Source organism: Phodopus roborovskii, unplaced genomic scaffold (genome assembly GCF_943737965.1).
Source record: "Phodopus roborovskii unplaced genomic scaffold, PHOROB, whole genome shotgun sequence".
Lineage (NCBI taxonomy): Eukaryota > Metazoa > Chordata > Mammalia > Rodentia > Cricetidae > Phodopus > Phodopus roborovskii.
This window is the reverse complement of record NW_026126418.1, coordinates 33874788-33900107: the sequence shown is the minus strand read 5'-3', so window position 1 is coordinate 33900107 and position 25320 is coordinate 33874788. Positions and strand designations below refer to the sequence as shown.

General features: G+C 40.6%; 1 protein-coding gene across 3 annotated transcripts in view; it reads right to left on the bottom strand.

Moving 5' to 3' along the window:
* The window catches only part of Tlk1 (tousled like kinase 1), a 103822-nt gene extending 81720 nt beyond the window's left edge, over window positions 1-22102 (bottom strand). For all 3 annotated transcript variants that reach the window (XM_051184507.1, XM_051184509.1, XM_051184508.1), the window contains exon 1: window positions 21793-22102. In XM_051184507.1, coding sequence (XP_051040464.1) covers window positions 21793-21931 — 139 coding nt within the window. In that variant the 5' untranslated portion in view covers window positions 21932-22102. The remainder of the gene's footprint in view (window positions 1-21792) is intronic.
* Window positions 22103-25320: the final 3218 nt, after the last annotated feature.

The following is a 25320-nucleotide window of genomic DNA, read 5'->3' as shown; positions in this document are numbered from 1 at the left end:
TGCTTGAGGCCCTTAGTTCCATCAACATCACATAAAATGGGCATGGTGTACATGCTGTGGTTCCAGCATTCAGGAAGCTAAGGTAGGAGGATAAAAGTTCAAGGTCATCCTGGGAAACCTTTAAAGTTCGAGGATAGACGACCTGAGTTAGTGGAGCCCTTGCCTCAAAAAACAAAAATGAAAAAAAACCAAAAAGCTGCTTTAAGGATCCAAAGTGTAGCTCAGTGGTACAACATACACAAAACTATGGCTGATTCTCACCTCCTCCATCCCACAAAGGTTAAACAACTCACATCAAATTCTAAAGTAAGGGATAAAATGCACAACAGAAATAAATGTACTATCAAAAATACTGACTCAATACAATGCTTTTTTTAAAGAATAAAGTCACAGTTTTAGTTTTTTATATGGCTTTTAATTTGACTTTAGTCAAAGCACAGGCACAACTGCCCACAAAATAATGTTGCATTATGACATTTTCATGCATGTATATCACATATTTTTCTCGTAAGTCCTCTTATTACTATCCCAATCTTACTCCCCAAAGTCACCCTTCTACTTTTAAGTCTTTTACTTAGATTTGTAGGTATTTTAATCTGGATTTATGTATAAAAAAAAATGCATGAGTCTTGCTCATGCTCATTTTTCTTCATATGATGCTACCCAGATCCATCCATTTCTTGTAAATAATATAACCTAATTCATTATGGCAGAATTAAAGTCTACTGTGCTTATATGGCACAACTTCAACCACCCATTGGCTGATAAATATTTAAGCTGATCCCATGCATCCTGTCTGTTGTGAATACTGTTAATCACTAATAAACCTGAATGTGTAGGTGTAGTGATAGGAAAGAAAATGGCCCCCAAAAGGTAATGGCACTACTAGGAGGTGTGGCTTTGTTGCAGTAGGTGTGGCCTGGTTGGAGGAAGTGTGTCACTGTGGAGCAGGGCTTTGAGGTCGCATATGTGCTCAAGTCACACCCAATGTCTCAGTTCACTTCCTCTTTCCTGCAAGATATAGAACTCTCAACTCCTCCAGTACCATGTGTCCGGCCATGACATAATGAACCAAACCTCTAAATTGTAAGTCACCCAATTAAATGTTTTCCTTTATAAGAGTTACAATGGTCATGGTGTCTCTTTAGAGCAATGCATTCTTAACTAACACAGTAGGTATTTATTACTTGTTGACTTTTTTACTCCTTCAAGTGTGTAATCAAGTGCTATTACAGGATCATATGGCAGTTCTGGTTTGGTTGGTTGTTTTTTGTGGTTTTTTTATTTTTTATTTATTTTATTTATTTATTTTTTGTGGTTTTTTTTTTTTTTTTAGGATATTCCACACTGATTTCTACACTAGCTGAACTATTTAGATTCCCATAAGAAGGGTCTAAGAGATAATCCCTTCAAACTCCAGTATTTGTTTCCTTTTCTTCCTTCTGATGGACTAGGCCTAAACCCAGGGTCCAAAATTTTAGGCAAGAGCCCCACCACCAAGCTATATACTCCTGGCTATTTTTACTTTTGAGTCAGGGTCTCACCAAGTTGCTCAGGCTGCCCTTGAACTCACTGAGTACCTGGGATCACAGGCCTCTGCCACTAGGTCCAGCTGATTCTCCTTATTTTTAATGACCGCAGAAACGGAGATAATCCATGGTCTTTGGGTTAAAACTTTATCAGCTATTAAATTTGGGCTATTATTATATACAGGCTTTCCACTGTATCCACTAAATCTGAAAATGTTAGGCCTAAAAGTCATTTTTACTTTACACAAATTTAGAAGATATCATAAATTAAAATGTACTATAGGGTGAAAATTTAGCGTGCCAAGAGAGAAGGAATAAGATTCCAAGAGCTGGGAATTTTGGAGAGCCCAAGCAAAACAGTGTCTTCTGGACATAACAGGACCACTGCACCCATGAACTCACAGCAGCTGTGGTTGCCAGCGCACAAATCAAACCAGTCAACATCTATCATGGAAGGGAGAGGAGTTCACAGACCCTCAACCCCGAGTAGCTATGGACATTCAATGGCTTCTGGGGAAGGGTCAGTTTTTTTAAAGGCTGTGGACCCTAACAGGTCGACCACACTCCAGAGGATGGATGGCCCCACACCATTAGTTTATGGTAGCACAAATTGGAATCAATGGGTTATTTTTAAAAACAACCAATAATAGATGACACAAAAAGTAAGAAGGGAAGCCGGGCGGTGGTGGCTATGGACTGTACACAGCACGTGCGTCAGGGTAAAGCCATGAACAAGTTCATCACCTTGAACAGAGCAGCTACCATCAGGGACACTTCTGAAGCATCACCTAATGCTGTGCACCCACTCACAGCAGGAAGGTCAGGGGTCAATCATGTGAAGCTGGGAAGGGCCCTAATTTGTATTTGCTGATTCTGACCCATAACCCCAGCCAAAGCCCATGTGAAGAGTTGTATCCTTTTCTAAAACTGTTTACAAATATTTATTTGGAGAGGGAGGAAGCATGCCACGGCACACATGTGGAAGAACCGAATTCAGGGATCAAATTCAGGTGGGCAGACTTGATTGGATCATCTTTTGGATCCCCCAAGAGCTAGACTCTTAAAAATGAAAGAAAAACAATCTTCTGGAAAAAACAACAAAGTAAAATGAAAGCTATACGTTCCAACTAAAACTGGAACAACACTCAAACAGAAAACTAAGGAGAAAAAAATGAACAGAGCTGAAAGTTGATTCCTGAGTAAAACGAATAGCCACTAATATAGTGGTGAAGTTGTGAGTCCGAGGCCAGCCTGGTCTACAGAGTGAGTTCCAGGACAGCCAAGACTACACTGAGAAATTGGGGCTGGAGAGATGGCTCAGAAGTTAAGAGCACTGGCTGCTCTTCCAGAGGTCCTGAGTTCAAGTGCCAGCATCCACTCGTTAGTTCACAACCATTTGTAATGGGATCTGATTCTCTCTTCTGCTATACATGAAGAGAGATCACTCATACACATAAATATTTTTAAGATAAGAAATTTGCATATAAGCAATAATAATTTCAAAACTAGGCTGCTTTAAAGAATGCAAAGTTGGTTTAATAGAGAACAATAGCAATTCCACACTGTTGGAGTTAATCTTCCCAGCCTGATCAGGTTGAGAAGTGCCTAGGAGTTAAGGAAAACACTCCTGTACCAAGTACCAAGAGGGCCAACTAACTCAGGAAAACCCACCTGAATACCTGTAGCATCACCCTAGGGGCTGTGGTCTGAAAACAGAATGAAAAAGGAGAGTGCATTATCCCTCTGCTTCTCCCATCACCCCAAGTTCTGCTAGTTCTGCAAGCATGAGCCAAATTAAATCTCCTTTAGAATATTTCTCAGTTATTTGTCGCAGTGAGCAAAAAGAAAAAATTCACATGGCCTCATTTAAAAGACTTAGAAAAAAGTTGCTTATCAAGAAGATGCAAAGTTTTTAATGAAATCACTTTATTCATTATTTAAATGAGTCATTAATCAGTAACAAAAAAAGAATTTCATCTAAAGGTGACAGGTCAAAAATACCAAAATACTAAATTGCAAAATACTAAAAGATTATGAAACACAAGACAAGGGGTCCATTATAACACATCGACACTGAACTATAGGTCAGTCATTGAAGTAAATCTAGAACAAAAACTATAAACTGCTGACAGAAATGCAAATGAGCTTGAGTGTAAAAGAATTATAACCAAGGCTGCTAGTTATCAAGTCAACATAAAAATACCTGTTTCTACATTATCAGCAATAAACCAAAATTAATGTCTAAAAAGGTATATTTATAATCACACTGAAAGGCATAATATACTTAAATGCATAACAATTATGCGATCACTATGAAGAAATTATAAATTATTAATGGAAATGGAATATAGTATATGTATGTTTTGAAATACTCATTATTTTTTAAAAATGCTCTGTAAGTTTAACTTGTAATCTAAAATAGGTTGATCGTTGTTTTGTTTTTACTTTTTTGTAGAATTTTCAAGAGCCAAAATCGACAATCCCAAACAAAATCGGAAGCAGTACAAATTTCCTATTGCCACACTAACAAATTATCACAAGGTTCTTTGCTTAGAGGTTCACACATATGATATCAATGGCAACTAGATTATATCTCTGTCAAGCTGCCACAAGAGATGTTACAGGGTGAATCAGAAATGCCCCACTAATGCTCATATGCTCATCAAACTCCAGCAAAAGGCTATGGAGTCTTTAGGCCCACCTGGTAGGAGCAGCAGCTGCCATACTCTACATGCACAGCCGCTCTGCTCTGATGAACGTTAATCTTCTGAAACCTTGCACAGGTATTCTGATTACAACGGCACAAAAGGTAATCAATGTAGAGGAAATTTTGCTTCCACATTCACTCAGAATGTTGGCATACCTCAGGCCTGAGGTCCCCAGTTCCATAAATATACCAACTGAGGTTGGACTCACCTTCTGTGGATCATCTATAGTTCTACTTCATACAGGTAAATCTTCCCAAGCCAGTTTGAGACCAGCCTCAGCTATAGAGGATGACCCTGTTTCAAAATTAAACATGGGCAAAGGAGAAAAGACTAACTTTCTCGACCTCTATTGCTGCCTCTCAATTCTGCTTTCATGTCAATTTTTAAAAGTCTACTAATCAGTAACAATCACAAAATCCCCCCCGCAGCATATCTAGATTCATACTCAAGTCAATAATCAAAAAACAAAACTGGCATCAGCTTTAGAATTCTGCGTACCAAAAAGCAGGAAAGTATTTTAGTAGCCATCAAGTTTATCATGGAGCTACATTAAGACATATGGTACTCACACAAGAACAAACAACACAGTCAGGGTAACAGCTGGGTACAGACTTGCCATGCATAAAGCAAGTAGCACTATGAAGAGCAGCAGGGCTGGTATTACAGAATGGCCCCACGGAAATAAAGCCTACCCTTACATCACAACACACACAAATCAATCACAACAACACAGATGAAGACACTTCGGTGTGACTTCAGAAACTCAGAAAATCACCTCTCTAAAACATCACAGAACTGTGACAAAATCCTGTTTGATTAAGGTGAGATGAGAAACCACCTATGACACTTACTGACTCAGTGAAAGTCCTATAGAAGAAAGGTCCCAGCTACTGTCCCCTGTAGGAAGGGAAGGCTGCTGGAATCTCTTACCACCTTGCCCTCCTGGCCAGCTTCATGCTGCCAAGTCCAGACAGACAAGGATCAGAAGGATGGGGCTCCTTCCTCCAATCAATTCCCACTTGGACGGAGAAATTCTACTTCCGATACAGTAGAGCACACAGCAACAATCCTGGGCTCTAAACACTCACTAGTAGGACAAAGTTTGTTGCTGTACTTTGTTTTTCTGTGAGAGGTAGGCTGAGAACAGGGTTACCGAATCCACAGGAGTGCCCTGGTCCTACTGCCATGGTGGCACTTCCCCTGCTGCCACTCTGGTTTCACTAAAGGGAGGCACAGGTTTGAGGTGGTGATGCATAAAACCACAAGACACTGAAATGCCACACACGGCACCTTTATTTCAAAGGAACTGGGGAAGCTCATCCCTAAGGGAACTATTAAAAGTAATCTTTGGAGAGCTTTAGAGTGAACAGGTGAAAGAAAACTGGCAGTTCAATGACAGTAGCAGCAAAATGAAAACTCAAGAGCAGCTGTCAGTTTAACAAGAGAACTGTAGTAAGTCTCTGCAAAGAGAGGTAGTAAAGAGTTCTCTTGGGGTAAACCCAGCTATAATATAAAAGCCTGGCAGTGCTTGGCTTCTGCCAAAAGGCCTGACTTTAATTGGGTCAGACTGTGGAGCAATTTAAGCCCTGAGATGTTGATGAAAACAGAGTAATTAGTAGAAGCTGACAGCTGAGCAAGCCAGCAACAAAAGTAACTTAGCTAAAAACTAAAAGAAGATATCAAGAGCTAATCAAGGGAGGGGGTGGGGGAAGACATGACACCACACAGCAACCATCTCAGTTACCAGGCCTGTGCACATACCCAGAAGAGCATCATCTAAGAAGCAACTTCACAGACTGTACCGCACAAAAAACCACTCCAGCCAAGCACACCAACAGATGAGCAGGTAAACAGCAACAATTCCAGGGCTGAGATATCAATACACAGAGTGTTCAAAACTCAAAAAGTTTTCAATTTTCAATAAAATCACTGTAAGGCATTCAAATAAAAAGGAAAGTGTTAAGCTCTCTCTACTCAACAGAGAGATGGCCCAAGTATTGGGTTAAACAAAGAGTTCAAAGCAGCCAAGCTACTCAAAGGAAAGAAAGAATGTTGAAAGACTTAAAGGAATGTTTTATATAACATCACTTCCTCACATGAAAAACAGCAACAAAAAGACAGAATTATTTAAAAACTAGAATTCTGAAGTATACGTACAAAATAACTAGAATTTAAAATTTCTAGAGGGTGAGTAGTGGCCTGAAGCTGGCAGGGTATGAGTCTGTGCTAGCTATACAGAGAGTAATTCAAGCCACCATGAAAAGGCATGAGTGCTGGGAAAGGTTATCACACAGACCACTGTAGAAGTTCAACTTCATCATCTGATTTAAACAGCAAATGTACACAATTATGTTGTTAGATCCTTGACATATGTAAGTGGTGGCACATGCCCGTAGTCCTATCACCTGGGAGATACAGAATCAGGAAGATCAGTTCAAAGTTATCTTAGCTACACCATGAAATGAGTTCAAGATAGCCTGAATCACATAAGACTGAAACAGTACAACAAACAAAAGTAATATAGGAACAAACTTTACTGAAGTACGGAAATGATACAGAATAACAAGTCAAATATATTCAAAGAAATGAACATAAGAAAAAATCTTAAGCAGTAATAAACCTAGTATAATAAATTATAAATGAATTCTTAGCTTGATTTCTTTGAAAAGCAACAAAACCATATGAATAATTATAACCAATCATATAAGGTTAATACATATAACAAATGTGGGGAGAAAGGATATTATGTAAAGGTTCTGATACACTACAATGCACAATATAAATCCTAGGGGGTTCACTAAAGAAAATCTTTAAATTAACACATTCATTTAATGCTAAACCAGTAAAGAAATGAATTAACAAGGGACACACAACAAACAAAAAAAGCAAAATGTTAGACATAAGCCAAAATATGTAAATAACCCTAAATATGAATAGCTTAAATGATACAATCAAGAGGAAAAGACTGTCAGACTAAAAAGAACAAGACCCAACTAAAACACTCTAAAGAAGACACTTTCAACTCAAAACTACAAAGTGGATGGAGCAAATGGATAGAAAAGGCATAACTTGCAAACAATTACAAAACACACTACTACCAGTCATACAACTCTTCACAACATTTAAATGTTAGAGGCAAGGAATACCTTACAGCAATTATGGAGTCATTCTAGCTGGAAGATTTAACATTTAACATGCATCCTCCTTTAACATTTAACATGAAACCCTCAAATACGTATGATAAAACCCACAGAATTAAAAGAAAGAATAAAAGCAATAACTCAAGACTTCAATACTGGACCTTCAAGAATTAACAAACAAATGTACAGAAAAACCAAAGAAGTATGTGTTAGTTATTTTTCTCGTAACTGTCACCAAATACTTAACAAGAAGTAACTTAGGGAGTGATAAGCTGGGCACAGTGGGCAAAGACAGGCAGATATCTGTGAGTTTGAGGTCAGCCTGATGTACACAGTTCTAGGACAACTAGAGTTAGGGTACCCTGGGGGCAGGGGGTTGTCAATGCTTTATTTTGGTTAATGGTTTGAGGGCAGTCCATCATGACAGACAAGGCATGATAAAGTACACAGTGGTAGAAGTTTGTGGCTTGGTCTCTTCACAACTTTCTTATACATCCCAGGACCACCTGCCCAGGGACAGCACTGACCACAGTGAGCTGGGCTTTGCACGTCAATCATCAATCATCAAGAAAATACCTACAGCCTTGTCTACAGGCCATCTTAAGGAGGCATTTTCTCAACTGAAGTTCCCTCTTCCAGATGACCCTAGCTTGTGTCAAGTTGACAAAACAACCAGGACAAACACTCCCAACAGATCATATATTCTATAAACAACAACAACAACAAAAGTTCCACAACAGTGGAATTAAATTAGAACTGGTCACAGTTACAGAAAGCACTTTGGGGAATTCACAGTCCCCTGGAAATAAACATACTCTTTAAACAACCAATGGGTCAAAAGAAATCAGGCAAAATAGAGATGAATAAAAATAAAGAAAACATCAGAATTTGTTACATGAATCAAACTCATTTGTTGAAGAAATTTTATAGCTACAAATGACTACATTAAAATGATAGGAAACATTTTCATAAATTTACAAAAAGTCTTCTTAAACACCATAAAGATAAAAACAAAGGCACAAATTAGGAGGGAAATGCTTCATGGTTCAGCAGGTTAAGGTGCTTTGCCACCAAGCCTGATGACCTGACTTTAGCCAGGGAAACCCGTATGGGTGGTAGAGACCTATCTATTCCCACAGCTGTCCTCTGACCGTCACAAGTATGCTGGGTTGAACATGCACACACATAAATATTCAAACATATCAAGTAAGTATTAATAAAAGTAAAATTTTTAAATGAGTTTTTAGATGAAGTGGAAAGGGTAAGGGAAGGGTTAGGAAGGAATACTCCAAATACATGAAACTGTCAAAGAATAAACTTTTTAAGAATCTCCAAAATATAAGAATTCCTCTCTCTCCCTCTCCCCCCCCCCTTTCTCTCTCTCTTTCTCTCTCTCTCTCTCTCTCACACACACACGCTTACATGTGCACATATACACTCAAAATCAAACCCAGGGCCTCCAACATTCTGAATGAGTGACCTAGCATGGAAGTCATATCCTCTGTCCCATTCAAATACCCCCTAAAAGGACAACACCAGTAGTTAAGGTGCTGGAGGTGATCAGCATGCAAGCATGAGGACTGGAGTCAGATCCCCCAGCGGCTAACCTGTAACTCAAGCCTGGGAAGACCTCTAGAGACAGGGGATTCCCAGAGCAAGCTGGCTAGTAAGAGCTGCTATATTGGAGAACTCTAGGTTATAATGGGTAAGGTGTACCCCCACATACATGCAAGAATACAACACACACACACACACACACCACAATGAAAATGGAAAACACACACACAAAACAATAATGACAATTAGCCTTTAATCCCAGCACTTGGGAGGCAGAGGCAGGTTTATCTCAGTGAGTTCAATCGAGGCCAGCAAGTCTACAAAACAAGTTCCAGAACAGCTAGGGCTGTTACCCAGAGAAATCCTGTCTCAAAAAGCCAACAATTTTTTTAAAAAATTAAATGAAAATTAAAACCACAAAGAAATAACACCCCACATCCATTAGAATAGTTACAGTGAATCAACTGGCAATACCAGTTGTTGGTGGGAATGCTAACCAGTAGGAGGAGATCTCATACACTAATCATGGAAATGTGAAACAGTGAAAACCACTTTAGAAAACTAGCAGGAACTTCTAAAGCCAAACACACAGCATATAATCCAGTAACTCTGTTGGCAGGTATATACTAAGCAGAGCAGCCATTAACAGTGCATGAATAGGACAGTATAAACATGTTCCTAAGAACACTATAGGAAGCCCATCTGTGAAGTCACACCTTTAATCCCAGCACTAGGTATCAGAGGCAGGCAGGTCTCTGAGTTCAAGACCAGCCTGGAGCTGCAGGTATAGTTCAGCAGTAGCCTACTTTGCTTAGCATGTGAATTTGCCCAGGAGTACCACAAATACATACTCTTCTAAAAGAAGGACCATGACTAGTAATAATCAAGAAGAATACAGAGTATATAAAAATCACAGTATTCTCATGCAAATACTTGAGAAATAAATCAAGAATTTACACAGATAAATATTGATGGGAATGAGCTGGACTTGAATTGTATACTATGTGAGTGTATTTGTATGATGTTCAAACCCCACCTTAACTATGTCAGAACAATGCAGAGAAGACCTAGTGGAAGGAGGGCTTTTATTTCTTTTAGAGTAGCAGTTACACGGGTCACTCACTGAGCATCTTTGTGAGCATTTCTGTAGGTTATACTTTTTCTGAAAAATATCACACTACACAACTTTAGAAACAGTGAACTGAATTACAGTAAGAGTATTTGAACTTTAGAGGCCAACAAATTTTAAGGGCTTAAACACTTAAAAATGTCACAAGGAAAAAATGGCACTGAATTCAATAAGGGTATAATGCTTTATACAATGGAAAATATACAAGTATCTAAAAGGAAAAACATGAGGAATTGTTTCCATCTGCTATAGCAAGGTATGACATCACTATCATTTACTCCAATTTCTGAGATACAGATGCTAAAAAAAATAGGATTTTAATACAAATATCATTTAAACCCAATCTCACTAGTGGTCCAGATCTACTGAAACAAGATAATCTGTTTTCGTTTGTTTGTTTTTCAAGACAAGGTTTCCCTGTGTTAACATCTCTAGCTGTCCTGGAACTTGTTTTGTAGACCATGCTGGCCTCAAACTCACAGAGATCTACCTGGACTAAAGGATGTATGCCATCACCGGCCAATCTTAATAGCAAGTAAACTTCCCTTCTCTAGAGGGCACTGTGTTCAGACCGCTGTGACAGAAGTTCAATTACCATCCTCCCCACTCAGCTTTAAAGGATTTAACATACCTCACTTGAAAGGGTCTGTGCTTCCTTAATCCCCAGCTCCTAGCACTCTCCAGCAGTCATATTCTAAGCAATACCCAACCCTACATCCTACTCATTTCTTTTGCTTAAGTTTACTTCAAACAACCAAATCATTGACAACTTTAGCAGCTCAATATAACATGTACCACAATTACATACTAATCCATGTTTATAAGTCAAAGCTGTTAACTCACACTATTCAGCTCACCTTCTTCCTCACAAGATGCAGCCGAGTTCCTCAAGCACAGGACTGACCAGGGTGCATCTTTATTTCTCGGAACTAGGCTCCAGTTTGAAAACTACTTTCGGGATGAATTTAAAACCTATACATCTGGCTCTGCAGATAAAGGTGCTTGTTACACAAGCCTAATGAGCCATGTTCAAGCCCTGGAACTCACATTAAAAAGTCTATCTGTAACGTCAGCACTTCACAGCGACATGGGAGTCAGTGACTAAAGTGCCCAGAACCTCAGGGGCCAACTAGCCTGGAGTTCACTAAGCACTTGCACAGGAGAAGAAGGGTGCAAAGCAGGAAAAAACTCCCAGAAGTTGTCCTCTGGATTGTACGCTACCCCCTCTCCCCAATCCCTCCACCCCCTCAGTTCCAGGACACACCTCTCCAGGATTTCCTGGTGTACAGAGGCAGAATTCATCCCAGGCCCAAAGCAGAAAAGTAAAGGAGACCCAAAGGGTATGAGGTACCTGGAAGCAGGCTGCGCAGTACTAAGTCTGCAGGATCCAGACCAGCTTCCTCACAGAGGAAAAATGAGAGGAGGGAAGCCAAGTGAATAAGAACTAATGCAAGCTGTCTGATGAAAACAAAACAAAACAAAAAAAAATGTATATGGATGGATACTGGGTCCAAATCTCTTCATATGTTTCTAAAGTCTAATTTGCTTAAAAGTACCAATTCTGGCCAAGCAATGGTGGTACACACCTTTATATCAGAATTCAGGAGGCAGGGGCAGGTAGATTTCTTAGTTAGAGGCCAGCCTGGTCTACAGAGTGAGTTCCAGGACAGCCAGAGCTACAGAGAAATCCTTTGAAAACCCAAAAGAAGAAGAAAAAAGTGCCAATTCTGGCACAAAAAACAAAAAGACTACAGGAACTGCTAGGCATGATTGGTGCATACCTACCTGTATCCTAACACTTGAGAGGCTGACCCATGCTGGCCATGAACTTGAGGCCAGACTAGACTACTAAAGACCCTGCCTGGAGGGAAGGGGAGGATAGAGGGAGGAAATCTATAAATTAGTTAAATTTAAGAAATTACAGTGGGGCTGGTGAGATGGCTCAGAGGTTAAGAGTACAGGTTGATCTTCCAGAGGACTTGGGTTCAAGTCCCAGCACCACATGACAGCTCACAACTGTCTATGGCTACAGTTACAGGGGATGTGACACCTTCATATAGACATACATATGAGCAAAATACCAATGCACATACTAAGAATTATTTACAAATGTTAAAAGAAACTACAGTAAGTGCTAAAACCATAACTGGTACTCAGATTCAGCACAAAGTATGTTTAAAACCATTATCTTATATTAACTTTCTACATGAAAATACTTTTCACACATAGTATCAACATTCAAAAAGTATATATATATATATATGTATATATATATATATATATATTCATATACCACTTAATATAGGACATGTTCTAAGAAATGTACACCTTGGGCCATTTGAGTCTCAATACAAACATCAGAGTAGTTACATAGATAAGGAGGAATAGGCAACACAATATTAAGGGGTGGCATACTATTATGATCTGTCCTTGATCAAGTCATTATGTGATACATAACTGTGAAGCTATCAAATAGGAATACTGGGACAAGCAGGATAGGCTGGGAGTTTGCAGTATGTTGTCATTTATTAATTCTTAAAATTATAAAATGGAGTCTAAAAGAGAGTAAGAAATGCCTGGAGCAACACTAACAGAGCACTGATAAATTGAATCATATACTTGTACAGTCTTGAGTGGGCAACTCTGGTTAAGTGCAAGACATATATTACTAGTACTTAAACTTGATATTCTAGGATGCACTAAACCCTACCCTAACTTATAAACACAGGTCCATCTCATTTGTACACTGCAAGCACAGAAACTAAAGGACAATGAAGAATTTGGCAATTTACCAAAAACCCACTGATTTAAATCCAGTCTCCTAAAAATTTTAAATTTACCCTGTCATTATATCACTGTCTTTAATAGCCACAAAATAACAAGCTAAAAAAGAAATAATCACATTAAACGCCTATATTAGGTGTTTTCTTATCTCTTCCTCAGGAAAAATGTGTACCTCACTCCATCCATTTGATCTCAAGAGAGTAACTGTTATAGCTTTCTTACCCTATCTAGAACCTTATTGGCTACCATTCCTGTGTCTTACTTCCTAGGCCCTAGAAGGGTCAAGGAAGTGGGAATTCAAATAGATGAGCAGTAACCAAAATCTGACATGTGAACATTACAAAGGAAAAGTTGTATTTCATTTGTGGTTGCTAAGCTACAGGTAAATGCCTGGGATTCCAGAAGCAAGAAGCTAGAAAAATCCAGAAATGGAAACAGAGAGAGCCACAGATAATATCTGAGCTCTTGAATCTAGTTGCTTCCAGAGTCACTCCACACACTCCTCCACACAATTCCCAGTTGCATGAATAAAGCTGTTAACATTATGAACACAAGTAGCCAAAAAAATCATGACTAAGCTGGGAATGTGGCATATGCCTATAATCCTACTACTTAAAAGCTAAAGCACAAAGGATTCAAAGTCAGCCTCTAAAATAAACAACAAAACAAAACAGAACAAAAAAATTAACAGGAACACATCCTTAACCCCGGGGCTCTGGAGGTAGAGGCAGGCAGATCTCTCTGAGTTCAAGGCTAGACTCATCTACATAGCAAGTTCCAGGCCAGTCTCAAAACAAAACAAACCTGTAACAGCATGACTGCCACACTAGCTTGGGAAGAACAGCTGTCTGCCCAGTCTATCTGCTAAAGGAAGCAGCACCGTCAGACATGCGACCATTAAGTCCTGTACTTCACTCAGGGTAGTCCAGTTTGAGACTCAGCACTGCTGAGCCTCTCTGTGTACTAGGACAGGGAGAGAGAGTTTCATTCTTCATTTCTCTGAACCTCTCTACAGATCTCCTCATCTGTAAACAGGGATATTAACAGCATTCACTTCCTGTGACTGTCACAAGTAAATGAGCTATGACTTACCAAGAGCCCAGAACACTGAGAAGCACTGATATCTTTAAGTAAATTAAGTCATTTTTAAAAGTATACAAACTTGACCAATTACAGTAATATTTACCAAAACACTTCTTTACAGGAAAAAAAAGTATTTTAAGAGATAAACACTATTGGTGAAAAACAAAACAAAAGCCACACATGCCTTTGGTCTCCTAAGACAGGATGGTTATTATTAGCTTCACACAAACCTCTCTGACCTTCCCCAGTGGCACTACATTTATCATCAAAAGGGAAGCACACACTGTGAGTAGGAAACCATGAAATTGCACTTAATACCGGCACTTCTCAGACAAGGCTTCAGAATTTAAAGCTAAAGGCAGCGTGGTGTTTTCTCCAGCTAATTGGTTTCTCAGGCTAGGTACAGATTTAGAAAACTGTGTAGAACCACTTAAGATAATAAGAAACAAACATGTAAGTCATTTAAGAAAACTATTTATTTGGCTTTGCAATGAATCTGGAAGACTGTAACATTTATTTAAGTACAAGAAGAATTTGCCTTTTTGAAAGTCACCAAATACCAGACCTAATGATGAAGCTACACAGGGAAGACTGAATTCAAAGTTAACCCTCTACTGGAGGGTTAACCCTGGAGTTGCTCAATAGATACATCTACCCCAGTCTTTTCATTTCTATCCACCCATTCAACCTCTCTGCCTCTCAGTAGATTTGCCAAAGAATTTTGGCAATAATTTGCCAAGAAAAGTTAGAACTAAAACTTACATGTTTTTTTTTTAATAATTTGTAGATGGCCCAAATTTCTCGTCAAGCTTTTCTCTGCCCACAGTGAGTATTAATAAAAGTCGACAGGCATTGGTGGCACACACCTTTAATCCCAGCACTAGGGAGGCAGAGGCAGGAGATCTCTGTGAGTTTGAGGCCAGTCTGGTCTACAGAGTGAGTTCCAGGACAGGCTCCAAAGCAATACAGAAAAACTGTCTCAAAAAGCAAAACAAAATAAAATGAACGTCAAATATCTGCCACAAAGCATTACAGCTTTGTCCAGAGCCTCTGCCACCAGATTACACAGCCTTCACAGGAGACTGCTCCCTTTCCTTTACAATGAAAGGGCTTTGTTCAAATGTTTATCTGCTATAGCCCTAGTGGGTTTATAAGGCCAAAATATAATAAATTAAACTCCAAATTAGATTATCAAACACAAAGAGATCTTCCACTACTGTAGCTCTAACATCTTCCATGAAGGCTCTCAATTTACCTTTCTAAAACAATGCCATGTAAGATTAGCTTTGGTTTTCGTGCACGTGTAAAAGCCATGCCAAAACAATTAACAAAAGTTTATCTGTAAATTGAACAATTCTCAAAAAGACGGCTTTGTAATTAAAACAGGGGAGGGAAGGAACCAATGGAATTACTCAAAACAATATTTCCACCTTTTAGGCACTAAGCCTAGTGATTATAACCCAAAGCATTACTGTGAATCCCAGCCTGCCACTGGGCACATGCCTTTACATCTCTGCTTCAATGTTCTCACCTGTAAAACTAGAGTAATCTAACAGAACTATGTTATGAGGCTAAATGAATTAGTATGGACAGATACAAACTATTTTATTATTATTCATGCCACCTTCTAACCTGGAGGCAAACTCAGGGTACAGATTGAGAGACACTCCAGAAATACTTTCTGAGGTACAACCAACTCATTGTCTTCCTTACATATTTACTTACATAACTTTTAGCATATTCCCAAGTGCTTTAATATATGTCATTTTTAAAAACAATGACCCACCCAAACAAGCTAAGGTACTCACTGCATGGCTCAGTCTGGCCTTGAACTCTCATCTCACATCTTAGCCTGTAGAGTCTTTGTTTTTACTTAAGATAGGGTCCCACCGTGTATCTCAATGGTGAGACTGCATATGTATACATTTATTCTTCACAAGAATTTTTGAAGAGGCATATCAGTGCCTCTAATCCCCCCCCTGAGCGCCTCACTATCCCAGTTTTATATTTAAAAAGCTATTGCAAAGTGTAAGAGAAAAAACACAAACCTAAAAGTAAGAAATCTAAATTTTGATCTCAACTCTCTTACAGTGAAAGCCTAGGCAAATGATCTGCCATTCCCTCAACTGAAAAATGAAAGATATGAACTAGATCGCTCCCACAGGGCCTTGTTGCACTGTGATCCTCATTTTATGCTGAAGCACCAAGATAAGCAACTTATTCAAAGTCACACAGCTAATTAACAGCAAATACGAGACTACAGTCACCACATCTGTACCACACTTCTTCCACTCAGAACACTATCGATTTAACCAGGAATAGCAGCACACTGGTAACCCAGTTCAAAGCTAATCCTTGGCTACACAGCTCCTTTGGGGCCAGTACCAGCTCCATGAGATCCTGTCTCAAAACAAACAAACCAAAAGCCACAAATAAACAAACAAAAAAAAAATACACTACTATTCTAAACTTCCATGTTACAAATCTAAAGTATTTATTCAAAGAATCATGTATTTAAAAAATTGGACCTTTAAGTTAAAGCCAAGCTAGAGGAGTCACTACATTTACTAAACTGACCTCAGCAAGGTTAAGAGGGTTAAAGAGGTGGCTGATAAGTTAATAGCACTTGCTAAGTAGTTGGGACCAAAGTTTAGCTCCCAGCACCCACACAAGCTAGGTACCCTAAAAAGGCCAGTAACTCTAACTGACAAACTGGACACCCTGGCTTCTGTACACACAGGTGCGTGCATGCCTGCCCTGACCTCTTCACACTGACAGCTACACATGAACATCTATGCCTAACATCCCAACACCTAAAAGTTCAAGACAGAGATTATGTTCCATATAAGATTAAAAAATGAACTGCTGTGATATTACACAAGTACAATCCTCAGAATATATGAAATTAAAATTCTTGATTTTATTTTATATCCAGGTTATATTTAATGTGCATTGTTTAATTCAAGAGAGATTAATTTAAATATTTTCCTCATTTCTGACTATACCTTCAAAAACATTAGAAAAGCATAAACTGGGCTATATTGATAATTTCTCTTTCAAAATTGAAAACTGGCCCCCCCAAAGTATTTTAAAATCCTGTGCTCAGTGTATTATACTCAACTAAACTATACCATCAGCAGTACTCAGATTTCTAATTGTCTTCAAAGCTTATTATATTTACAGGGAACTTAGCAAAATTTCAACAAGAATGATCCTGTCAACTCCACAAAACCCTCAGAGGAAAATCACAACAAAATGCAGAAGAATAAAACCAACAATAGTTTCATATTACTGATTTGAGAATGTCCAAAGCATTCATGAATATATAAGTACAATTTAACTGTATTTAAGGATTTTTTTTCTCTTTTAGGGATTCTTAACAAAATGTCAGAATGTGTCTATTTTTAAACTAGATGGAACCCTAACTTGTTAAATCCAAGAGCACCCAATCTAAGAGTCTACTAAATGTATTTCCACATACCCACCCCCTGCAAAATGTCCCAGAGTTAGACACGTCTTCCCACTGTTGGGCAAGCTTGGGAGCATAGCAGCTACATGGTCTTAGGTTCTTGTCCAAAATCTACATTCAACTTACTCTCCTGCTAAATCAGCTCTGCTCTCTTAACCAGGAGAATGAGTCTATTCCCACTAATGTTTTTGAAATCCATGCCCCCATGTCTCTACTTGTTAGTCACCATTGACTTTCTGTGGCTCTTCTGGGAGTACAGAGTACTTCCACATTACCAGTAGCCTTTTAAAAACCCTGCCACTTGCTGATTTCAGAGTAGTAGCAGAGAACAGTTATTTTAGAAAGACTAAGTACTTCATACACCTCAATCAAAACATATCACAACAGGGCAACAGGCCAGAAGCAAAATCCAGCTACTCTTCCAATAAGTTAAAAAAAAAAAAAATCCTATAAAAACATTTTAAACAATACCACTATACTAATTTTTCATTTCAGCACTATTTTCACACAAAAATTTCACTTAACATGAGCACTTTTGAAATTATCCGTTTTAACACAGCAAACATTAATAATTAACATAAAAAGAAATCTTTGGGGTCTTTAGTGATGTTTATCAGAATAAAGGGGCCCGAGACCAAAAAGTTTGTAAAAGTATATCATCTCTCAGGTTTGCACACCTCTATCCTGGGTTTTCTTTTCCCTTGCTCTGCTAATATGTAAATGGCACACACAATGGCTCCTGAGGTAGAACCCTAAAACATCCACAACCCTGTCCTCTAGCTAGTGATTTCCAGGAATTACAAGCCCACACCTTATTCTCAGCATCTCCCTACAGGTACTCAAGCAGCTGAAGTTAAAACACTTGTTATTCTAAGGACTGCAGTCTTCAAACATGGAAGTTTGTCTGAAAGCAGCTAAACTTAGTAGCTCTGTGATGCTGCCCATCACTATTCACAAAACGGTAAAGTTACTCATAACTAGCAAGATGGATGAGGAAAAGGTACTCCGAATAATCAATCCCTGATTCTTAACAATAATGAATTTAAAAAGTGACCATGTTAACATGCAAAGAGACATGGAATAAAATTGAAGTCTGCTTATTTAGCTGGTAAGACATTGGGTTACTAGATTCTGAAGTTTACTTGAATACTTCACCCTTCTTTTTTTCCCTTTTTCTTTTGTTGTTAAGACAGGGTCTCTTGATATAGCCCTGGGTGTCCTAGAACTCACTTTATAGACTCAAAGATCTCTTGCCTCTGCTGCCAGAGTGCTAGGATTAAAGGTAGGTGCCACCATACCCAACTAAAGTCTTAACTCTCCACCCCTTAATAGCAATGTTATAGAAAACAAAATGGGTTGGAGAGTACAGGTTCAAAAGTTCTAACAGAAACCCTGCTAAGCACCTATGAGAAACCTTCTAAATTAATAAGGAAAAAACTTTGGAACTCAGAGCCAAAAAAAAAAAAAAAAAAAAAAACAGCCTATCCTGTTTTTATCATAAAAATCCTGAAGAGCTAACAGATTCCTAAATTTATCTATATTATTTCTGCAAATCAAATAAAACTACATGAATATGATAATGGGAATTACAGCAAGGAAGATAGGAAGACAGCCAAATATATAACATTAAAGATAATCAGATTACCTTTTTTAGATTTTTGGAGTCAAATATGTCAAAACTTCAAAATAACTTTTACAGACATGTGTGACATATCTTTAACCACTTTCAAAGTTTAATTTGCTGAAAAGAAGCTCACCAGGGGCTCAAGATATGGCTTAGCGGTTAAGAACACTTGCTGCTCTCACAGAGCACCACATAGCAGCTCACAACCATCTTTAACTCCAGTTCCAAGGGACACAAAACTTTCCTCTGACCTCCACTGGTCCTAGGCATGCATATGGTAATATATAAACACAGACAAAACACGCATACACATTAAATAAAGATTTAAAAATTCACTGACAAAAAGTTCACAAACATACATGTGCCTAAACAGCTTTTTTGAGCTTCACATTTTTTTCTGTGATTCAAAGTTAATTTGGTTCAGGTTTTCAAACATCAAAGCTGGTATTAATTCTTAATACATTCACTCAATATTTTGAATCAAGTTCCATCGTCATTTCTTACTGGTGTTCACTTGAAGCCAACAGTTCTCAAACTTAATCAGTTTATTCAGCGTATTAACAATATATACCTGCAAGACGTGCAACATTTGTGATAACAAAAACCCAATGATAAACGTCTTCATTTTCATCCAATTGACTGGTAAACTCTAAGAATATAGTTCCAAGCCTCAAAAATGGATAGAGTTTTGATTTGCATGCTGGTTAATAAAAAAGAAATGTCCCACGATAAATAACCTTATAATTTGGGGGCTGGGGTGTAGTCCTGTGGGACAGCACTTGCCCACTTTATAGAAACGGGAAGGGAGGGGAGAGAAGGGGAGGAGAGTGGAGGATAAGGAGAGGGGAAGAGGAAGGGAGGGGAGGGGAGAGAAGGGCAAAAGGAAGGAAAATTTGGTGTCAGTCATAACGTTTACAAAACCATATCCTATGATTTCAAATATTAACTGATACTCCTTATTTTTAGGTTAACAACAACAAAAACCAAAAAAATTCTACCACAAACTACACTGTCAGGAAGGAGGGGCCTGGATATTTGGAAGTTTAAGCTAAATACGTCCAGCCACTCGAAATCTTTCGACATCAGGAGTGGTACAGAACAGCACACATAGATGAGAAGTCTGGCTAGAGCTGGCCTTCCTCAGAAACTCCATCTGAATTTGGTGGCTGCCAAATTCCTAGTACTGATAACAGATGACAACTGTTAAACCAACACCATGCCCTCAGCAGATTATCTAATGCATGTCCTGGCTCAAAGTAATGGCTCAATAAACACGTGAAAAATGAATGAGGAATTATTTTTCAAAGGTCTAGTACTTTAGAAACCAAGATAGTCTTTCAAAGCTCACTCTATCAACCATTAGGCGTCTTAAGGAAACTAAGTGGAAATGTGCTACAAGCACCAACTGCCCTAGTCACAAAACACATTTTAACCCATTTACTTGCAAATATTCAAGTTCACACATGTATATAAAAGCTTACACATTTTCAAGTGCAGAAAGAAAAATTAGATGTATTAAATTTTAGTCATTCAATAAATAAGGTTTATCGTCTATCAATGAAAAATCAGAGTCGGGGTGCGATGAAAGGGGAAAATGTCTGTCAATGTAGTCGGTGTGTTTAATGGATGCCATAAATCAAACCTTCCCATGAATTTTCTAGAGCATATTCATGTCAATCTTTGAGCCTATTGTCACTTTCACACATGCTCACGGGAACAAAATGACAAAGAATGCTATGCCTGAACCACTGGATCCGGGCACGAAACATTTGATTAACAATTATCTAGGCACTGGATAATAAATATAGAAATATTCTCAAAATATATTAATCCTGTCGACTCCTACATAAATCGAAGCTCTGAATTTCTTTACAAGGTTCACTAAACTGCTGGACTTCCAAACGTTTTCTTTTCTTTTCTTTTCTTTTTTTTTAAAGGTACCGATAATCTCCTTGTCTGAGACAACTGGGAGCGAACAACCCATGTACCAATAGCTAATGAATACGGCTACGCATTTTCCAGACAAAAGCGAGTTAAAATAGATCCGATGCACATTTATTCTTCCCTGGTAAAACGAGTGTTCTCCCAAATTCCATTTTATGCAGTATACTTAAAGTTAAATGCAGCAAGTTCAAATTTCAGTCAAAAGCTCTAGGTGCCTTACTAGCTTAGCTGTGTGACTGCTACATCTGGTGGCAGAACACTTGCATGCAAGAAGCCAGAAAACTTAGAAAACAATTGTAACCGATCTCCGTGCGTGTTTTGCAGAAACCTTCACGCAGGAATTTCCCACAAAAACCCAAAACCCCTGGCGGAGAAGAACGCGTGCTTTCTTGCACCCACAAGCAGAACGCGCGAACGCCCAGGAGTCGATGGCGAAGGAAGGAAAGTTGCAACCATCTGGAGGTGGTGGCTCGGGCAGCCTTGCCCACGAGTCGCTCTACCGTTGGAATCGCTCTAGGGGCCGCGTTGGGGATCCGAGTCGGATCCGAGTCAGCCCGGAGCATTCCCGAGGCGGGCGAGGGGCATCCTCCCGGTCCCGGGCAGGCCGGCTCGCCGCGCGGGGGACCGCCTCTATGGGAGGAGTGCGGGCTAGGGGAGGGGGCTCGCGCGCCAAGGCTGCACCGCGAGGGCAAGCCCACCCGAGCCCCGAGGCCGGGAGGCTCAGGGAGCAAGGGCAGGCCTCCCGCCCGCGAACCGCCACCCCCCACCCCAGCCCGGGGTCGCGGCGGGCCGAGGGAGCCCGCGGGAGGGCGCGGCGCCGCTTACCTTCCCTGGGCCTCCCGGATGGCGGCGTGTGATTCAGCAGGGACCTGGCCGCCGCCGCCGAGCCCGGGGTTGGAGACGTGGAGAGCCGGGACCAAGATGGCGGCCCCTCCAAACTTCCACTGCTACTTTGGACACTCATCAAGCTACTTTCTGGGAGCCCGACTCCCCCCCTGCGACGGCGGCGGCACCGGCACCCGCCTCCGTCATGGCGGGGGCCGCGCTGAGGGCGAGCGCGGGCGCGAGGGCTGGGAGGGGAGCGCCGCGCCGCCGGGGGAGCGCGCCGGGCGGAGGGCAGGCAGGGAGGGCAGCGCTGAGGGGAGGCGCGGGGCCGCGGGGCCGGGGCCGGAGCCGGAGCTGGAGCCGGAGCGCGGACGGAGCGCGGACCGGCGCGCCGGCCGAGGCCACTTCCGCGGGCGGAACCTGCCGGCACCTCTGCAGTGCGTCGGGCCCCGGCGTCGCCCGGGCAGCGGCGGGCGGTGGGTGGCGGCTGAGGCGGCGGGGTAACCTCTGCATCAGTTACAGGCGGCGGCGGCGGCGGCGTCACGCGCCGCCAAGGCAAACACTATCGCGAGGCTCCAGCGCCTCCGGTAGCGGCGGCGGCGGCGGCCGCGGGGCCGGCAGGGGGAGGGGAGGGGGAGGGGGACGGCCCTGCCCGGGCGGGGCGAGGGCGGGGAGGGCGCGAGCGCGCAGGGAGGCGCGGGGCCCGCGGCGCGGGGCGGCGAGTCGCGTGCGCGGGGCCGGCCGGAGGGAGGCGCGCCCCCGCTGCCACCTGCCTCCCCCTCGCCGCGGCGCGCCTGCTCCGACGCGCGCCCCACACCCAGCCTGCCCGAGACGCCTCTGCTCTCGCTCGCCCGCCCAGCTCGGGAGTCTCAAAATGGAACTGAAAAGTTGAGAGTTGCCTCTTGCCCCTCCGGGAAAGGAAAAAAAAAAAAAAAAAAAGCTCGGCGTGCGCTTACCCGTCTGCAGAACGGGTCGTTACAGAATAAAAGACCTAGGAAAATTCAAGTTTCCTTAAAAATAATCTACCAAAAGAATTGGGAAATCCTACCGGTGGGATGCCCCGAGTGTATGTGTGTGTGTGGTAGAAGCTGGTCTTTGTTTTCACAGAAGTGGAAAATCTAAATAGGAAATTTTGACTACTAAATTCACATGGGGGGGGCATAGTGTTCTTCTTCAAGAAGGTATGGTTTCTAGAAATTTCCAGTTCCTAGTGCCGCTGTTGAGTATTGATGACAAATTCACAAAACAAATTACAGCATTTGCTAAAATTTATAGATAGAGCGTAGCTTTCTATACACCCACGTACACATACCAGCGATTGGCCATCTTGTTCATAAAAGAACAGTCTAGTAGTCCAGGAAAAATACAACAAGGTTATTGCTCTCTTTAAACAACCAAATTGAATAGAACACTAAAAAGATTGCGCTATAGAGCAACTGCGCCAGCATAAGGAAATGACATGATTACCAGGGGGACAAAAATGTCATTTCTATTTTTTATTTTTATGACTTTGCATTTCTCATAGTAATGTTTTCTTCAGATAAACTATCATCCTAGAATAGAGCCTTGGTTGTCAGTTATCTCCAGAAGTCATTGGAGTGTTCCTGTGCTTCAGATTCGTGTGTTTTTAGTCACAATCGGCCTTTGAAACCTAAGAGCTGTCACAGACTGAACAACTTTCATGAAGTAGAATGGGCTCACTGTAGACAGCTCTGAAGCCCCCTGTACAATCAGTGCTGACTATTGGTAGATACTGTCCTCCCAACTCCCCTCTTCCTATCCCTTTGAGGCTACCTCCCTGCTTCATTCCCATCCCCCGAGGAACCATATCTGTGCTACAAAGTAATTGGAATTTTCTTGAATTTTAGATGAAGTGTACAGTGTTTTTTCTGTCTTGTTTCTCTGAACGTAATTATTTTAATAGCCACATGGTTGCATCTTCTTGTATGGATATATAGTACTTTATCCCTTCAACTGTTGATGGACTTTGCTTTTCCCCCTTTTTGCTACAATACTTCTATGAACATTCATGTACAAGTCTTTGTATGGACATACACCATCCATATTCTTGGTTGCATACCTATGACCGTATATGACATGTAAATAAATATACACTCTTCTGACTGTTGGGTCTTGTGTATGCTGGGCATGAAGCCTAGTTAGTGCTTCATACATACTAGGCAAGCACTCTACTTCAGCCCCTCTTTCTGTGTTTTAAGAGTAAGCTTAGTCTGAAGATTGTATCATAAAGAACACAGAGCAGGAAGGAAGTTAAGAGACCTGACATTAATGCCAGCATGTAAATACAAAAATCTTTATTTCAACTTTCCCATCTATTAACAACAAGGTTAGAATCACTGGGTGACTCCTGCCAATTCCAGGACTTTAATTCAGAGTTCAGTTCCTCGTAAACTCTAAAAAGAAACTCAAGCCAGACAGGCAAGGTAGCTCACATCTTTAACCCCAGAACTTGAAAGGTTGAGACAGGAGGATTGCTTTGAGTACCAGACTACTGGACTACATTGTCTACAGCCATCATTGACCTTTATGCCAACTGAGTTGGTTTTTAAGCCATTTTTAATGGTGACTACCACAGCACATATATAAGCATGTTACTTCAGTGATATTTTGCTTGTGGCTTCTACAGTTCTTGCCTTCTTTTAGTTTATGATAACAATAACATTCACCAACTTCTAAAGAAGCCTCTTCCAGTAATCAGGAAAACTAGCTTGTCTTAAAAATGGAATGCCAGGCATCATCTAAACTCATGCCTTCAAAAACTACCAAAGGGGCTGGTCAGTGGTGGTGCATGCCCTTAGTTCCAGCACTCAGGAGGCAGAGACAGGCAGATCACTGTAATTTTGAAGCCAGCCTGATCTACAGAGGGAGTTCCAGGACAGGCCCCAAAGCTACACAAAGAAATCCTGTATCAAAAAAAAAAAAAAAAAAAAAAAAGCTACAAAGGGTAATGGTAGAATTTTCATACTATGTTATAGTAAGTAAAAGGTGTATATGATCTCAAAAGTTAATAACTAGTGTAGGTTGTGAGATTATATAGATTATATAATTGATGTTTCTACCTCTGTCCTTCCCCAAATTGTATACAACAAATTATATATTTTTTAAAATTTATTTATTTTATGTGCACTGGTGTTTTGTCTGTGTGAGGGTATCTGATCCCCTGGAACTGGGGTTACAGACAGTTATGAGCTGCCATGGGAGTGCTGGAAATTGAACTCAGGTCCTCTGGAAGAGCAACCATTGCTCCTAACCATTGAGCCATCATCTCTCCAGCCCTCAAATTATATATTCTTATAGTCAGGATAAGTTCATTAAATGACTCTTAAGTAATTTAAGCATAAAATATATCTAGACAGAAGTTACATAAGTAGGCAGTTTTATAAGCTGTGTACAGCGATGCTCACTGATGCCCCAGCCCCTTCGTAACTGAAGCAGGAAGACTGAGAGCTCAAAGCCAATTGGGTCATATATTTGAGAGGGGGTTGGAGGGATAGCTCAGTAGTTAAG